At 42.2% G+C, this 17,046-nt stretch overlaps 1 protein-coding gene across 13 annotated transcripts in view; it reads right to left on the bottom strand.

The window, feature by feature from the left end:
* Nucleotides 1-17,046, bottom strand: part of CASP8AP2 (caspase 8 associated protein 2) — a 46,727-nt gene that overhangs the window by 14,132 nt on the left and 15,549 nt on the right. For 6 of the 13 annotated variants that reach the window (XR_004184356.1, XR_004184355.1, XR_004184357.1 and 3 more), the window contains exons 2-6: nt 14,998-15,080; nt 8,516-8,584; nt 6,828-6,928; nt 6,211-6,285; nt 4,578-4,693 (exon numbers count right to left, since the gene is read on the bottom strand). Coding sequence is in view for 5 of the 13 variants with exons in the window: in XM_021937610.2 (XP_021793302.2) it covers nt 4,578-4,693; nt 6,211-6,285; nt 6,828-6,928; nt 8,516-8,584; nt 14,998-15,052 (416 nt within the window). In the remaining 8 variants the exon portion in view is untranslated. Of the gene's footprint in view, nt 1-637; nt 730-4,577; nt 4,694-6,210; nt 6,286-6,827; nt 6,929-8,515; nt 8,585-9,326; nt 9,393-14,997; nt 15,081-17,046 lie in introns of those variants that run through there. The other 7 variants (XR_004184353.1, XR_004184352.1, XR_004184354.1 and 4 more) reach the window with 3 other exon arrangements.

Raw genomic sequence — 17,046 nt, 5'->3', positions numbered from 1 at the left:
AAAAAAATTAGGCAGGTGTGGTGGCAGGCACCTGTAATCCCAGCTACTTGGGAGGCTGAGGCAGGAGAATTGCTTGAACCTGGGAGGCAGAGGTTGCAGTGAGCTGAGACTGTGCCACTGTACTCCAGCCTGGGTGACAGAGCAAGACTCTGTCTCAGCCTCAACCTCCTGGTTGAGAAAGAAATTACCAGCTTTGGCCAGGTGTGGTGGCTCATGCCTGTAATACCAGCATTTTAGGAGGCCAAGGCGGGAGGATCACTTGTTTGAGCCCAGGAGTTCAAGATCAACCTGGGCAACATAGTGACATCCTGTCTCTAAAAAAATTTTTTGTTTTAATTAGTCAGGCATAGTGGTACATGCCTGTGGTCCTAGCTACTTGGAAGGCTGAGGTGGGAGGATCACTTAAGACCAGGAGGTTGAGGCTGCAGTGAGCCATGACTGCGCTATTGCACTCCAGCCTGGGTGACAGAACGAAGTGAGACCCTGTCCCTAAAAAAAAGAAGAAAAAGAAATTACCAGCTTCCAACTAAATTAGCCTGTTTTTAAAACATGAAATTCTCTTTCACGTGCTTTGCTCAAATAAGTTTTGAGGACCTGAGGATCTATCCCAATACTTGCCAATGGCTCTCAGACTTACTTCACCACAGTGCATAACTCCCCAGCTAACCACAAGTTCACTTCTTTTAGAACAAGTGACATTATTTTCTTGCCTTATTCATTCTGGCTCAACTGAAACACAAGGAAAAGTAAAATCTTGCTAAACAACAGACATGATCAAAGTAAAACTCTACATAATTCTCTATCGTAGTTTTTCTGTTTCACATACAATCCCATAGCAAGCCAAAGCACCAATGGCCATCTTAAGGCGTTATATACTATGCAAAAGTAAAAAGGAATAAAGAGTTGTAATTCTTTCCTAGGAGAATGGTATATATTTACTGTTTAAAACAAACAAAAATCTAAGTCCTAAGGTTTTATATTAGTGTTTAAAAAAACTGGTAGGTTTCATAGCAATAAAATGCAGATAGCTCAATTTAGCTTTTTTTTTTTTTGAGACAGGGTCTCCCTCTTTCACCCAGGCTGAGTGCAGCGGCATGATCATGGCTCACTGCAGCCTTGATATCCTAGGCTCAAGCAATCCTCTCACTTCAACCTCCCAAGTAGCTGGGACTATAGGCACACGCCACCATGCCCAGCTAATTTTTAATTTTTCATAGAGATGGGATCTCACTATGCTGTGCAGGCTGGTCTCAAACTCCCGGACTTAAGCAATTCTCTTGCCTTTGCTTCCCAAAGTACTGGAATTACAGGTGTGAGCCACCGTGCCTGGCCCATTTTAGCTTCTGGTAATAACTTCATCTTCCTGAACTTCTATAATTTCTTTGAAATTTCATATATCTATTTCTAATCAGTATTAAATGTGTAGAAAAACCCAAAACTTACAAAAATCAGAAATATAGGGCGATTGTTATAAGAGGATTAGAAAAACATACAACCTAAAACAATATGTAAACCTCATATGAACCCTGTTATGAGTTGATTGTGTCCCCTCTCCTGACCAAATTCATAATTTGAAGTTCTAACTCATTGTTCTTCAGAATATGACCTTATTTAAAGGGTCTTTACAGAAGTAATCAAGTTAAAGTGATGTCCTAGGAGACACAGGAAGTAGACAACCATCTACAACTGCAGAGGCCTGAATCAGATCCTTCCTTCAGAGCCCTCAAAATAAACTAACTTTGCTGACACTTTCATTTTGGACTTCTAGCCTCCAGAACTGTGAGACAAATTTTGGTTGTTTAGGCCACCCATTTCTGGTAGTTTTGTTACACTAACCCAGGAAACCAATATAGATACTGACTCAACCGACCAACTGTTGGTAGATACCTTTGAGATCACTGGGGAAATGTAAACACGAAAAGCACTAACCATAAAAGGAACACCCTTGAAGCTGGGTGCAGTGGCTCATGCCTGTAATCCCAGCACTTTGGAGGGCCAAGGCAGGCAGATCACTTGAGGTCAGGAGTTCGAGGCCAGCCTGGACAAAATCGTGAAACCCCGTCTACTAAAAATACAAAAAACCATTGTTTTTTGTTTTTTGTTTTTTTTTCTTAAATTTTTTACAGGTGGTGCATGCCTGTAATCCCAGCTACTGGGGAGGCTGAGGTGGGAGGATCACTTGAACCCAGCAGGCAAAGGTTGCAATGAGCTGAGATCACGCCACTGCACTGGGCAACAGAGCAAGACTCTGCCTTAAAAAAAAAAAAAAAAAAGCTGGGCACAGGTGGCTCATGCCTGAAATCTCAGCACTTTGGGAGGTCAAGATGGGTGGATCACCTGAGGTCAGGAGTTCAAGACCAGCCTGACCAACATAGTGAAACCCTGTCCGTGTCTACTAAAAACACAAAAATATTAGCTGGGTGTAGGCTGGGTGCAGTGGCTCATGTCTGTAATCCCAGAACATTGGTAGGCTGAGGCAGGTGGGTCACCTGAGGTCAGGAGTTTGAGACCAGCCTGACCAATATGGTGAAACCCTGTCTCTACTAAAAATACAAAAATTAACCAGCGTGGTGGCGGGTGCCTGTAATCCCAGTTACTCAGGAGGCTGAGGCAGGATAATGTTTGAACCCAGGAGGTGGAGGTTGAAGTAAGCTGAGATCACGCCACTGCACTCCAGCTGGGCAACAAAGCGAGACTCTGTCTCAAAATATAAAACAAAATTTTTCTTTAATTAGCCGGGTGTGGTGGCGAGTGCCTGTAATCCCGGCTACTCGGGAGGCAGAGCTGCTTGAACCTGAGAGGCAAAGGTTGTGGTGAGCCGAGACTGCACCATCGCACTCCAGCCTGGGCAACAGAGTGAGGCTGTCTCGAAAAAAAAAAAAGGCTGGGCACAATGGCTCATGCCTGTAATCCCAGCACTTTGGGAGGCTGAGGCGGGCGGATCATGAGGTCAAGAGATCAAGACCATCCTGGCCAACATGGTAAAACCCCATCTCTACTAAAAATATAAAAATTAGCTGGGCATGGTGGCACGTGCCTGTAGTCCTAGCTACTCAGGAGGCTGAGGCAGGAGAACTACTTGAACCCAGGACGGGGAGGTTGCAGTGAGCCAAGATCGTGCCACTGCACTCCAGCCTGGCGACAGAGTGAGACTCCATCTCAAAAAAAAAAAAAAACAAAGTGAGTTAGTAGAAAGAAAGAAAATGAAAACAAGTTTAGACAACTTTTTCAGAGGTTTGGCTATGAAGATATGAACTTCTCTCTGGAGCAAAATATTGCCTCCAACCAATAAAAGAGAGAAATTAATGGAGAAAATCCCCTTGAGAGAGGAAAGAATATACAATTGAGGGATAGTATAAAGGCTGTTGATTAATAGGGTACATGAGCACAGATGCCCTCTTGATATTTTAGTAATTTAGTGGGGACCTAGAAGAACCCATGACATATACACCATCATCTCATCAGGGCAAATAGTAGTAGAGCAAGAACTCAGTGTTTTAGGAAACTAAATATATTCAGAGAAATATGTAGCAATGTTCTATTTTTATTTGCTTCCTTTTCTTTAGAGATGGAGTCAGGCTGTCACCAAGGATGGAATGCAGTGGTATGACCTCAGCTCACTGCAACCTCTGCTCCCAGCTTCAAGTGATTCTCTTGCCTCAGCCTCCCAAGTAGGTAGAATTATAGGTGTCTACCACCACGCCTGGCTAATTTTTTTTTTTTGAGATGGAGTCTCACTCTTGTTGCCCAGGCTCGAGTGCAATGGCACAATCTCGGCAACCTCTGCCTCCTGGGTTCAAGAGATTCTCCTGCCTCGGCCTCCCGAGTAGCTGTGATTCTGGGTATGCACCACCATGTCCAGCGAATTTTGTATTTTTCTTTTAATAGAGATGGGGTTTCACCATGTTGGTCAGGCTGGTCTCGAACTCCTGACCTCACATGATCTGCCCGCCTTGGCCTCCCAAAATGCTAGGATTACAGGCATGAGCCACTGCGCCCAACCAAATATTTGTATTTTTAGTAGAGACAGGGTTTCACCCTGTTGGCCAGGCTGGTCTACAACTCTTGAGCTCGAGTGACCTGTCCCCCTCAGCCTCCCAAAGTGCTGGGATTACAGGTACGAGCCACTGAGCCTGGCCACAATGTTCTATTAATAATCACATATGGGCCAGGCATGGTGGCTCACCCTTATAATCCTAACACTTTGGGAGGTAGAGGCAGTAGGATCACTTGAGGCCAGGAGTTCAAGACCAGTGTGGGCTACATAGTGAGACCCTGTCTCCACCAAAAATAAAAAATAAAAAAATCAGGCAGACATGGTGTTGTACAACTGTTGTCTCAGCTACTTGGAAGGCTGAGGAAGGAGGATCCCTTGAGCCCAGGAGGTGGAGGTTGCACTGACTTATAATTACACCACTGCATTCCAGCCTGGGTGACAAAATGAGACCCTGTCTCTGGAAAAAAAAAAAAACAAACAGAAAACAAAAAACATTATTTTCATCTTTCCTCTCAAAGTTAAAAATATTCCACATATCAATACCCACATAATTTATAACAACTACACCGCTCAGTAATACCTTTGGTGAAGATTACTTATTTCTTCATCCTTGCGGTTTATTTCCACCCTGGCAGTTTTGATAAGTGCTGAAATATTCTTCTTAAGAGACTGGTTTTCGTTTATTAAGCTGAAATTCTAAAACACCACAAAATATATTAATAAAGTACATACCTACAGGGTTACTAATACTACTACATATATTAGCTGATAATTATCGAATGTTAACTACATGCAGGCATCACACATTTATAAGCCATGAGGAGTACTCTTATCCCCCTTATACAGGTGGGGAAGCTGAGACTATGAGAAGATAACTGGCACCAGAAATAGTCCCACTTAAAGTGAAACTACTTAAAACAGAGATTGAAATGAAAAACCAATGAACAGCAGAAAAAGTAAGTTCTGCCTGGCCATGATCTTGAAAATTGAAAATAAAAATGATAAGAATTAGGTTATATTCAACAGCTTTGGTTAAACTTGCAAACATGTATTAGTCCGGTCTGGGTGCGGTGACTCATGCCTGTAATCCCAGGACTTTGGGAGGCCGAGGTGGGTGGATCACCTAAGGTCAGGAGTTCAAGACCAGCCTGGCCAACATGCTGAAACCCTGTCTCTACTAAAAATACAAACATTAGCCAGGTGTCATGGCGGGTGCCTGTAATCCCAGCTACTTGGGAGGCTGAGGCAGGGGAACCACTTGAGTGTGGGAGGTGGAGGTTGCAGTGAGCTGGAGACGGCAGTGAGCCAAGATTGTGCCACTGCACTCCAGCGTGGCAACAGAGCAAGGCTCTGTCAAAAAAAAAAAAAAAAAAAGATGTATTAGTCCCTAAGATAAACTAAGAAAGAATTGATAGTTCACTGGTTCTTTCAGGGGAAAGAGAAGGAAGAGAAACAATTTTACCAAAAAGTGATAACTAGAACAGGACATGACATTCCTGATTTTTGCAGTGCAGTCACAAAATGGGTCATTCTGGCAAAAGCTGTGACGGCATCATCAGTGTCCCCCAAGAGCCATTTTAGACTCATATCTTTGTTCCTCAAAACCATTGTTTTAAACCAGTTGTCATCATCTCCACAAATTTTCTATTAATTAACTATTAATTGACCTAAGTCTAACAGACCCTTTATATCAATGTCATTTAACAAATCAAGCTGTTTTATCAGTTTCATCAACTCGGGAAATAATGCATATTTGCCATATTTGCTATTTCATTCAATTTCATCAACTCAGGAAATAATGCATTCTTGCCACATTTGCTATTTCATTTAATACTAAAAGAAAGCTTTTTTATAAACTGTCAACACTTTAACATTTTAATTTCTATTTATAATAACTTTTTTTTTTTTTAAAGTGCTAGTGTCTTCCTCTGTCACCCAGGCTGGAGTGCAGTGGCACAATCACAGCTCACTGTAACTTCAAACTCCTGAGTTCAAGGGTCCTCCCTCCTCAGCCTCCTAAGTAGCTAGGGGGGCCATACACAGCTAATTGTTTTAATTTTTTGTAGAGATGAGGTTTCGCTACCTTGCCAAGGCTGGGCTCAAACTCCTGGCCTCAAGCAAACCTCCCACCTCTGCCTCTCAAAGTGCTAAAATTACTGGTGTGAGTCACTGTGCCTGGTAATTTGTTTTTTATGTTTTCATTTATACCCTACCTGTGTCTGTATTTCTTTAAACTTTTTCATCAGCTCTTTCATTTGCAGTTGACATTTTCCATATTCTACTTGCAACTATAAAATATAAAAGGATTATCATTCAAAATTATTTTCTTAGTTTAATTGGCATTTCAAAATATTTTAAAATTTGCAAATCAATTCACTAAGAAGGCAGATGAGGTCTACTTCTACCAGAAAGATCACCAGTTTTAAAGTTAAGCCTACAAATAATCTATTTTGTTTAGTTTCACATTCAACATCCAAACCTTAAAATTCAAATATAGTAGAAAGAAATACAAGTCTCAGGACATTTTATGCAACATATAATTTAACTTTGTACATATTATGAAAAGAAAAAATGTTATAACACTGTTTGCCTGCTGAGGTTTCATACTCAGATGCTTAAATTGGGAAGCAAAATTGTAACTAAATTTAGACAAGTATTCAGAAAACATTCCTTTAAAAAGCAGGTCTGAAGACAAAAACTGACTTAAATATTTATTAATCTAAGAGCTAAGTTCCTAAACAAAATATTTGTTCAAAACTAAGCAGTTGACTGTTCTTCAGAAGCTACAAAATAGTAAATAACTGTCCTTAATAATTGTAGCAACCCATACATCATTATATGTTGCCTCCTTTGCAGTTCCTTCTTCAGTCAGGATCTCTTCATATAAGTCCAAACAATTTCTTGATGGTACACAGGATTTGGAAGCAGTGTCTAAAAACAAACAAACAAACAAAAAAACCTTCCATTAAATTACTTGTTATACTTTTTTGTTTTGTTTTTTGAGTCTCACTCTGTCACCCACGCTAGAGTGCAGTGGCAGTGGTGCAAATCTTGGCTTACTGTAGCATCACCCTCCAAGGTTCAAGCCATTTTCATGCCTCAGCCTCCCAAGTAGCTGGGATTACAGGTGCACACCCCCACGCCCCACTAATTTTTGTATTTTTAGTAGAGATGGTGAGACGGTGTTTCACCATGTTGGCCAGGCTGGTCTCGAACTCTTGACCTCAAGAAATCTACCTGCCTTGGCCTCTCAAAGTGAAAATATTTGTTACACCTTCTTTTTTTTTTGAGATGGAGTCTCCCTCTGTCGTCCAGGTTGGAGCGCAGTCACGCGATCTTGGCTCAATGCAACCTCCGCCTCCTGGGTTCAAGTGATTCTTCTGCCTCAGCCTCCCTGAGTAGTTGGGACTATAGGCACATGCCACCACACCCAGCTAATTTTTTTTTCGTATTTTTAGTAGAAACGAGGTTTCGCCATGTTGGCCAGGCTGGTCTCGAACTCCTGACCTCAGGTGATCCGCCTGCCTCAGCCTTGCAAAGTGCTGGGATTACAGGCGTGAGCCACAGTGCCCAGCCTTGTTACACTTTTTGATATTTTGTCTACTTCAAAGATTATACATTTCTCCATCTCCTATACTTCATCCTACATTTCACTTCTCCTACATTCCAAATTTATACTGATTTTACAGATGGACTACCAATTTACGTAAATGGTTGTTGTCAACCAAATTAGGTATGAAGATCATAACTGTTCAAAACTTTAAGAAATCTGATTATGGAAAAGGTTTCTAATTTGAATAGGTCATTAGATTCTCAGCATATCACTCTTACTGATACATTTAAAAATACTTATAGTAACTTACACTTTTCAAATGTTCTAATATCATATAACCTACAAGAGTATGAGTGCAGCCAGGTGTGGTGACTTATGCCTGTAATCCCAGCACTTTGGGAGGCAGAGGCGGGCAGATCACGAGGTCAGGAGATCGAGACTATCCAGGCTAACATGGTGAAACCTTGTCTCTACTAAAAATACAAAAAAATTAGCTGGGCATGGTGGCACGTGCCTGTGGTCCCAGCTACTTGGGCGGCTGAGGCAGGAAAACCACTTGAACCTGGCAGGCGGATGTTGCAGTGAGCCGAGATTAAGCCACTGCACTTAATCCTGGGCGACAGAGTGAGACTCTGTCTCAAAAAAAAAAAAGAGTATAAGTGAGTAGTAACAGACACCAGCACTAGTTGCACTTCAATAGTAGAAAATGTTTTTGCACAAGGCTCAATCAAATCTGAGACCGAGATGAATAAACCTGTTTGCTAATTTGTTTTTCTGATCAAACTTTGGTTAAGATTGGGTTCTGGAAGTTATTGTGGGGGAAAAAGAAAGAAAAGAATTACCTCAGTGTAATTACAAAGAATGGGCAAATTGTTTAGGAGCTATGATATACCAGGATTTGGTAACCACAAACACACACAATGAACTGACCAAAAAAATGAAACTATTTTATGGAATTCACATACCAGAAACAGCACTGTCCAACCCAGCGTATATGTCCAATGAGCCTTCATCATTGTTCTTAAGAGGAGAAGCTGCAAGAAAGGCAAAGACTAGTTAAAAATGACTTTAGGCACTGCGATTTTTCCATTCCTACACTGAAGGACCAGGAAAAGAAAGAGACTTAATAGTTTTGCTTTAAAAAAGAGATAAGCCAGGCACGGTGGCTCACGCCTATAAACTTGGCACTTTGGGAGGCTGAGTCAGGCGGATTGCTTAAGCTCAGGAGATCAAGACCAGCCTGGACAACACAGCATATCAAAAATAAAAATTTAGCCAGGTGTGGTGGCACATGGGAGGCTGAGGTGGACTGCCTGACCCCAGAAGGTCAAGGCTGCAGAGAGCCATGACTCTGCCACTGCACTCCAGCCTGGGTGACAGTGCGAGATCCTGTCTCATATATATATTCTACTGAAAGAGTTCCAATACCAGTTACAGTGGAGTAGTTTCTACAAAACCAATCCTCCTGCAGATAACTACTGTAAACACTAAATAAAATATTCGAAGCTATCTAAAGAGCTAGAGTACACCCTAAAGCAGGCAAAAACTGAAAGGGTAGTGACAACTGAAAGAAAATAGCACCTCCCAAGTTCCCTGTCCCCTTTTATTACTGCTTTTTGTAGAAAGACAGGCCCTAGTTGTAGCTATACTGGGCAGTGACAACTCAAGATAGAAACCTCCAGTCCTTTAGTAGCTTGAAGAACTGGAGAAAAGAATTTGTCGTAACAGTCACTAGTACACGAAAGGGGAATTACAGAAATCCACAAAGAGCATTACCTAAATTCTGCCCAAATCTCTGGGTGACTCTCAAAAAAGGGTAGAACTCCAAAAAGCCAGCTAAACCTAAAACAGAGATTTCAGTTGCTATTACAGAAGGGACCGAATCACAAGTTCAGCTAAGTTAAGTATCTGCTAAAATTAAAAACAACTCTTTAGAGGAATGTTAACAGCATCCAGTGTCTCACATTTCATTTATAATGTTGACTATACAATCCAAAGTTACTACATGGTGGCCAGGTGCAGTGACTCACACCTGTATTCCCAGCACTTTGGGAGGCCAAGGCCACAGGATTGGTTGAGCCCATGAGTTTGAGATCAGCCTAGGTAACATGGTGAGACTCTGTCTCTACGAAAAAATTAAATGAAAATTAGCTTGAGCATGGTGGCAGATGCCTGTAGTCCTGGCTACTCAGGAGATTGGGGCAGGAGGATGACTTGAACCTAGGAGGTCAAGGCTGCAGTGAGCCATGTTCATGCGACTACACTCCAACCTGGCTGACAGAGGAAGAACTTGTCTCCAAAAAAACCACACAGACAAGCACAAACTTACTACACAGAAAATCTCAGAAACAATGAAAAAGAACCAAAGGAAAAACCTATAACTGAAGATTACAATATGTAATATAAAAAATTACTGGATGTGCTTGACAGGAGAACCACTGAACTTGAAGACAGATCAACAGAAATTACCCAATCTGTAGATGAGAGAGACTTTCTTAAAAAAGAACTGAGTCTTAGTGACTTACATGATAATATCAAAAGTTCTTACATAATGTATATCTGGAGTCCAGAAGCAAATAGAGAATGGGGAGAAACTGCTACTAGAAGGATACCAAAGAATGCTAGGACTGGAGATGATAAATAAATGAGTAATCATAAAAGACTAATTTTTCTTCTTAATTTCTTTAAGATCCACAGAACTGTTACAGTAAACACTATAGTTGTTTTTTTTTTTTGAGACAGAGTCTTGCTTTGTCGCCCAGAATGGAGTGCAGCAGTGTGATCTCGGCTCGCTGCAACCTCCGCCCTCTGCCTACCAGGTCCAAGCAATTCTCCTGCGTCAGCCTACAGCTGGGACTACGAGAACACCTTGCATGCCAGCCTAATTTTTTGTATTTTAGTAGAGACAGGGGTTTCACCATGTTGCTGGAGTTAGTCTTGAACTCCTGTGTGTGCTCAGGCAGTCCACCAGTCAGGCCTCCCCAAGTGCACTGGGATTACAGGCGTGGGGGAACTTCCACCAGCCAGTAAGCAACATTTTATTGTAGGTTCTGTAACCCTTGAAAGAAGGCAAAGGAGGCGGTGGCGTGACCAAGCCTGTAATCCCAACACTTTGGGAGGCCGAGGGGCAGTGAGGATCAAGGTCGGGAGATGAGACCATCCTGTTGTGCAGTGAAACCCACGTCTCTACTAAAAAAAAAAAAAAACTAGCAGGCCGAGGTGGCCGAGGCGCCTGTAGTCCCAGCCAGGAGCTGAGGCAGGAGGGAAACACTCAACAGGGAAGGCCGGAGCTTATGGAAATGAAACCAAGATCCGCCACTGCACTCCAGCCTGGACAGCAGAGGACTCTGTCTCAAAAGACAAGGGAGCAGATAGATGCAACTATACATTACAAGGTCTATATTTCATGTAAAAAGGTACAATACTAGTAAACAGACTACAAAATGTTAAAGATCTACACACTTCCTCAAACAAGTACTAAAAATAATACAAAGAGGTACAGTGAAAAAGCTCATAAATGAAATGCAATTCAAAAATATACTCAAACATTACTAGCAGTTAGCACTAGTGCTAAAGGGAGAAAAAAATTTTAAATAAGTAAATATATATTCAAATATTTGAAAGAAATCAGAAAAAATAACTGATGCGACAAATTAAACTCAAATATTAAAATGACCTAAATCCAACTACAATAATAAAGAACATTATTCACTGGAATAAAAATAGCAAATCAAATACAAAAGTATTTTATCAGTGTTAAATCTAATGAAACTGAAATTACACTGTATATAAGAGAACCAACGTTTTCTTATGTAGTACATACTGAAATACTTAGGGGTAAGGGGCCATAGTGTATGTAACTTACTCTCAAATAGGTCATGAAAAAAAAACGGGTGTGCATCTAGATGTGTGTGTGTGTTTACAAAGAGAGAGTCTAGGCTGGGCGAGGTGGCTCACGCCTGTAATCCCAACACTTTGGGAGGCTGAGGTAGGCGGATCACCTGAGGTCAAGAGTTAGAGAAACAGCCTGGCCAACATGGTGAAACCCCGTCTCTGCTAAAAATACAAAAATTAGCCAGGCATAGCGGCGCACACCTGTAATCCCAGCTACTCTGGAGGCTGAGGTAGGAGAATCACTTGAACTTGGGAGGCAGAGGTTGCAGTAAGCCGAGTTCGCACCACTGCACTCCAGCCTGGGTGACAAAGCGAGACTCCGTCTCCAAAAAAAAAAAAGGCAAGACACAAAGTAGAAAGTACACTGTAGCTGTGACTAGTTTTAAAATGTATATGCTTCTCCTACTGCTTGACTTGATTAGCCTAAAAAATAGATATACAGGCCGGGCGCGGTGGCTCACGCATGTAATCCTAGCACTTTGGTAGGCCGAGGAGGGTGGCTCATGAGGTCAGGAGATCGAGACCATCCTGGCTAACACGGTTAAACCCCGTCTCTACTGAAAATACAAAAAATTAGCTGGGCGTGGTGGCGGGCGCCTGTAGTCCCAGTTACTCAGGAGGCTGAGGCAGGAGAATGATGTGAACCCGGGAGGCAGAGCTTACAGTGAGCCGAGACTGCGCCACTGTACTCCAGCCTGGGCGACAGAGCAAGACTCCGTTTCAAAAGAAAATAATAATAATAATAATAATAATAATAATAAAAAACCTGGCCAGGTGCGGTGGTTCACGCCTATAATCCCAGCACTTTGAGAGACCAAGGTGAGTGGATCACCTGAGGTCAGGAGTTCGATACCAGCCTGGCCAATACGGCGAAACCCCGTCTCCACTAAAAATACCAAAACTTAGCCAGGCATGGTGGTGCACACCTGTAAACTCAGCTACTCAGGAAGCTGAGACAGGAGAATTGCTTGAACCTGGGAGGCGGAGGTTGCAGTGAGCCTAGATCACGCCACTGCACTCCAGCCTGGACAACAAGAGTGAAACTCCATCTCAAAAAACAACATATATATATATATACGTATGTGTATAGACAGCGACTTGACAGTGATAGATAGAAATAAAAACAGCTGCATCCAGAAAATCAGATTAAATTGTAGCTTTGTCCTTCAAATTTTAATGGTTGCAGATGTGATAAAATTTAATCACTTGTGAATCTAGGTGACAAATAATGCTGTTCATTACATTATATTTCCAATTTTTCTATTTGTTGGCTTAAATTTTTTTTTTTTCGAGATAGAATTTCGTTCTTCCCCCAGGCTGGACTGCAATGGCACGACCTCAGCTCACTGCAACCTCCACCTCCCAGTTCAAGTGATTCTCCTGCCTCAGGCTCCCGAGTAGCTGGGATTACAGGTGTGCACCACCACACCCCGCTAATTTTTGTATTTTTAGTAGAGACGGAGTTTCACCATGTTGGTCAGGCTGGTCTTGAACTCCTGACCTCAGGTGCTCCACCCGCCTCGGTCTCCCAAAGTGCCAGAATTACAGGCAAGAGCCATTGCACCTGGCCTGGCTTAAAATTTTTCAAAGGAAAAACATAAAAGAGAATTACAGTGTAACAACTTGAAACTATATCAGCGGCCGGGCGCGGTGGCTCAAGCCTGTAATCCCAGCACTTTGGGAGGCCGAGATGGGCGGATCACGAGGTCAGGAGATCGAGACCATCCTGGCTAACACGGTGAAACCCCGTCTCTACTAAGAAATACAAAAAATAGCCGGGCGAGGTGGCAGCGCCTGTAGTCCCAGCTACTCGGGAGGCTGAGGCCGGAGAATGGCGTGAACCCGGGAGGCGGAGCTTGCGGTGAGCTGAGATCCGGCCACTGCACTCCAGCCTGGGCGACAGCGCAAGACTCCGTCTCAAAAAAAAAAAAAAAAAAAAAAAAAAAAACTATATCAGCAAAAATAAACACCAAATAACCCCACCCAGAATGGTTATAATGGCCATAGTTGGTGTGAACTCTTCCATATCTATGAATACTAATTGTTTAAAACATTATTTTAGGCAAAAATGGAATTCTACTAAACATGTTTTATAACTGCCCCTCCTACTCTCCACGGCATAGGAATCACTATTCTGGTCAATAAACATATGCCCATATCTCAACAAATTCAATGAGGTCACAGTATGATTATCATTAAAAGAAAGAGATAATAATGTTATGTCAGTGTCTGGAAGTTTATCTTCTGCATATAATTTAAAATATTTCTATTTTGGGCCGGGCGTGGTGGCTCACACCTGTAGTTCCAGCACTACGGGAGGCCAAGGTGGGTGGATCACCTGAGGTCAGGAGTTCGAGATGAGCCTGGCCAACATGGTGAAACTTCGTCTCTTCTAAAAATACAAGAATTAGCCAGGCATGGTGGCAGGCGCCTGTAATCTCAGCTACTCGGGAGGCTGAGTCAGGAGAATTGCTGGAACTCAGGAGACGGAGGTTACAGTGAGCTGAGACTGCAACACTGCACTCCAGCCCAGGCCAACAACAGCAAGACTCTATCTCAAAAAAAAAAAAAAAAAGAAAAGAAATTCTATTTTATGAGCTTATTTTACTACCAGGTATTGACAGTTATTTATTTCTTTTTCAAACTAATTATCCATTGTGACTATCAATTTTTTTTTTTTTTTTTTTTTTGAGACAAGAGTCTCGCTCTGTCATCCAGGCTAGAGTGCAGTGGCTGAAATTACAGGCATATGCCACCACGCTTGGCTAACTTTTGTATTTTTAGTAGAGATGGGGTTTCACCATGTTGGTCACGCTGGTCTCAAACTCCTGACCTTGTGATCCGCCCGCCTCGGCCTCCCAAAGTATTGAGATTATAGGCATGAGACACCGCACCTGGCCCAATTTTTTCCTGAACAACAAACAACCATCAGTGCATTTACTGGAAATATTAACTTCAAGAGTAACAACAACCTATCTTATATATTTTTAGATATAATAATAAAAATCATTATCATTCATATTAGTAAAATCACTAATTTGACTACATTCTGAAGCTTGAAAGCATACAGTAAGTTCACACTTTTAAGCATTCCCATGTACCAGGCATTTTATTGTATTAATTCATTTATGTATAGAGAAAAAAGACTGATAATGACTATGTTTCCAATGAGAATAGGTAAATGATTTTGTAATTTAAAAAGTAAAGTTAGGCAAGGAATAGGGGCTCACACCTGTAATCCCAACACTTTGGGAGGCAAAAAGGGAGGGTTGCTTGAGTCCAAGAATTAGAGACCAGCCTAGACCACATAGTGAAACCTTGTCTCTACAAAAAATAAAATGATTAGATGGCCGTGTTGGCATGTGCCTGTAGTCCTAGCTACTCAGGAGGCTGAGGCGAGAGGATCTCTTGAGCTCTGAAGTCTGAAGTCATAGTGAGCTATTGATGGCGCTGCTGCACTCCACCTGGGCAAGTGGGGGAGATCCTGTCTCATTAAAAAAAACCCAAAAAAACAAAAAAGTAAATTAGAAAGACAATTAAAAGTAGCTCTTACCGGAAAAGACATCAAATAAACTTGTTCCATCACCATTGTCATCATCTGCTGCCATGATCCTATTTCCTTTTGAAAGTCACCACCTACGGTATTAAATATTTTTAAATTTCCACTGTTAAAATAAACCTCACAATTCAGAGAATAAACCTAGCTTCAAAACAAAAAGCAATTTTCAAATTTGGACACATTGAAAAAGCTCACTCTCTATCATTCTTCGTTTTTGGAGACAAAGTCTCACTCTGTCGCTCAAGTTGGAGTGCAGTGGCTTGATCTCCGCTCACTGCAACCTCTGCCTTCTGGGTTCAAGTGATTCTCGTGCCTCAGCCTCCCGAGTAGCTGGGATTACAGAGTAGCTGGGATTACAGGAGTGTACCATACCTGCGATTACAGGAGTGCACCACCACACCTGGCTAATTTTTGTAATTTTAGTGAAACAGGGTTTTGCCTGTCTGCCACGTTGGCCAGGCTGGTCTTGAACTCCTGGCCTTAAGCAATCCACCCACCTCAGAATCCCAAAGTGCTGGGATTACAGGCGTGAGCCCCCGTGCCTGGCCTTTCTCTCTACCATTATTAAAAGCAGATTTGTGTTATCAAAAAAAGTGCCTAATACTTTCTAGTAAAAAGTCAAAACTATAAAGCAAAAATTTTAAACTTGTTAATATGGCCAGGCATGATGGCTCATGCCTCTAATCTCAGCACTTTGGGAGGTCAAGTCAGGTGGATCACTTGAGCCCAGGAGTTTGAGACCAGCCTAGGCAACATGGTGAAACCTCATCTCTACAAAAAACACAAAAATTAGCCGAGTGTAGTAGCCTGTGCCTGTAGTCCCAGCTACTTGGGGGCTGAAACAGTGGGATCACTTGAGCCTGGCAGGCAAATGTTGCAGTGAGCCGAGATAGTGCCATTGCACTGCAGCCTGGGTGACAGAGTGAGACCCTGTCTCAAGAAAAAAAAAAAAAAATTGTTAATATACTTAAGCTATGTACAAAGTAAATGATGCTAATTTTATAAAACAGACCAAAATACAAATTAACTTTTTTTTTTCTTTAGACAGAGTTTCGCTCTTGTTGCTCAGGCTAGAGTGCAATGGTGCAACCTCGGCTCACCGCAACCTCCACCTCCCGGGTTCAAGCAATTCTCCTGCCTCAGCCTCCCAAGTAGCTGGGATTACAGGCATGCACCACCATGCCCAACTAATTTTGTATTTTTAGTAGAGATGGGGTTTCTCCATGTTTGTCAGACTGGTCTCGAACTCCCGACCTCAGGTGATCCGCTGGCCTCAGCCTCCCAAAGTGCTGGGATTACAAGCCTGAGCCACCGCGCCCGGCCAAATTAACTTTTGCACTAAAGTAAGAACCATCGCTACTATAACACACACACACACACACACATACACACACACACACACACACACACACACACTAGTACTAACAAGAAATACTGATACCAAAAAAAGGTAATCACTTAGACCAAATAGAAAAATGGTCAAAAAACACAGACAAATCATTAAAAAAAAAAAAAAAAAAGCAAAGCTTTTGGAACTAAAAGATGTTTGACTTCACTAAACACAAATTAAAACAATGAGATATGCCATGTTGAGTAGGAAAGTGTTGGCATAGCCAGGCATGGCTACTTATCATTAGAAAGGCTGCTTACTAAGGCCCTTGGCTAGAGTTTAAGAACTCAAATTTCAGGAGGGTTCCCACAATTTCCAGACCGATAAGAAGTGGCTCGATGTGCCTAAACTGTTCATACAAACAGTTTGGTTTATCATAAACACCTGTATCCTTCTGGGAGTCTTAAAATTTTAGTACATGATAGGCAGAGGTGGCCTATGTGACCAGCCCCCAGTAAAAAGCCTGGGCACTGAGTCTCCAACATGCTTCCCAGGTAGACAACATTTCACACCTGCTATCACTAGTTGCTGGGGGAACAAACAGTTAAGGGCATGACTCCACTGGGAGCAAAACCCTGGGAACTTTAACGTGGTTTCCTCTAGACTTTACCCCATGGACCTTTTTTCCCTTTGGTGATTGTGCTTTGCATCCT

Source organism: Papio anubis, chromosome 6, assembly GCF_008728515.1.
Source record: "Papio anubis isolate 15944 chromosome 6, Panubis1.0, whole genome shotgun sequence".
Taxonomy (NCBI): domain Eukaryota; kingdom Metazoa; phylum Chordata; class Mammalia; order Primates; family Cercopithecidae; genus Papio; species Papio anubis.
The sequence above is the reverse complement of the archived record's forward strand: the minus strand, read 5'-3'. Positions and strand labels throughout refer to the sequence as shown.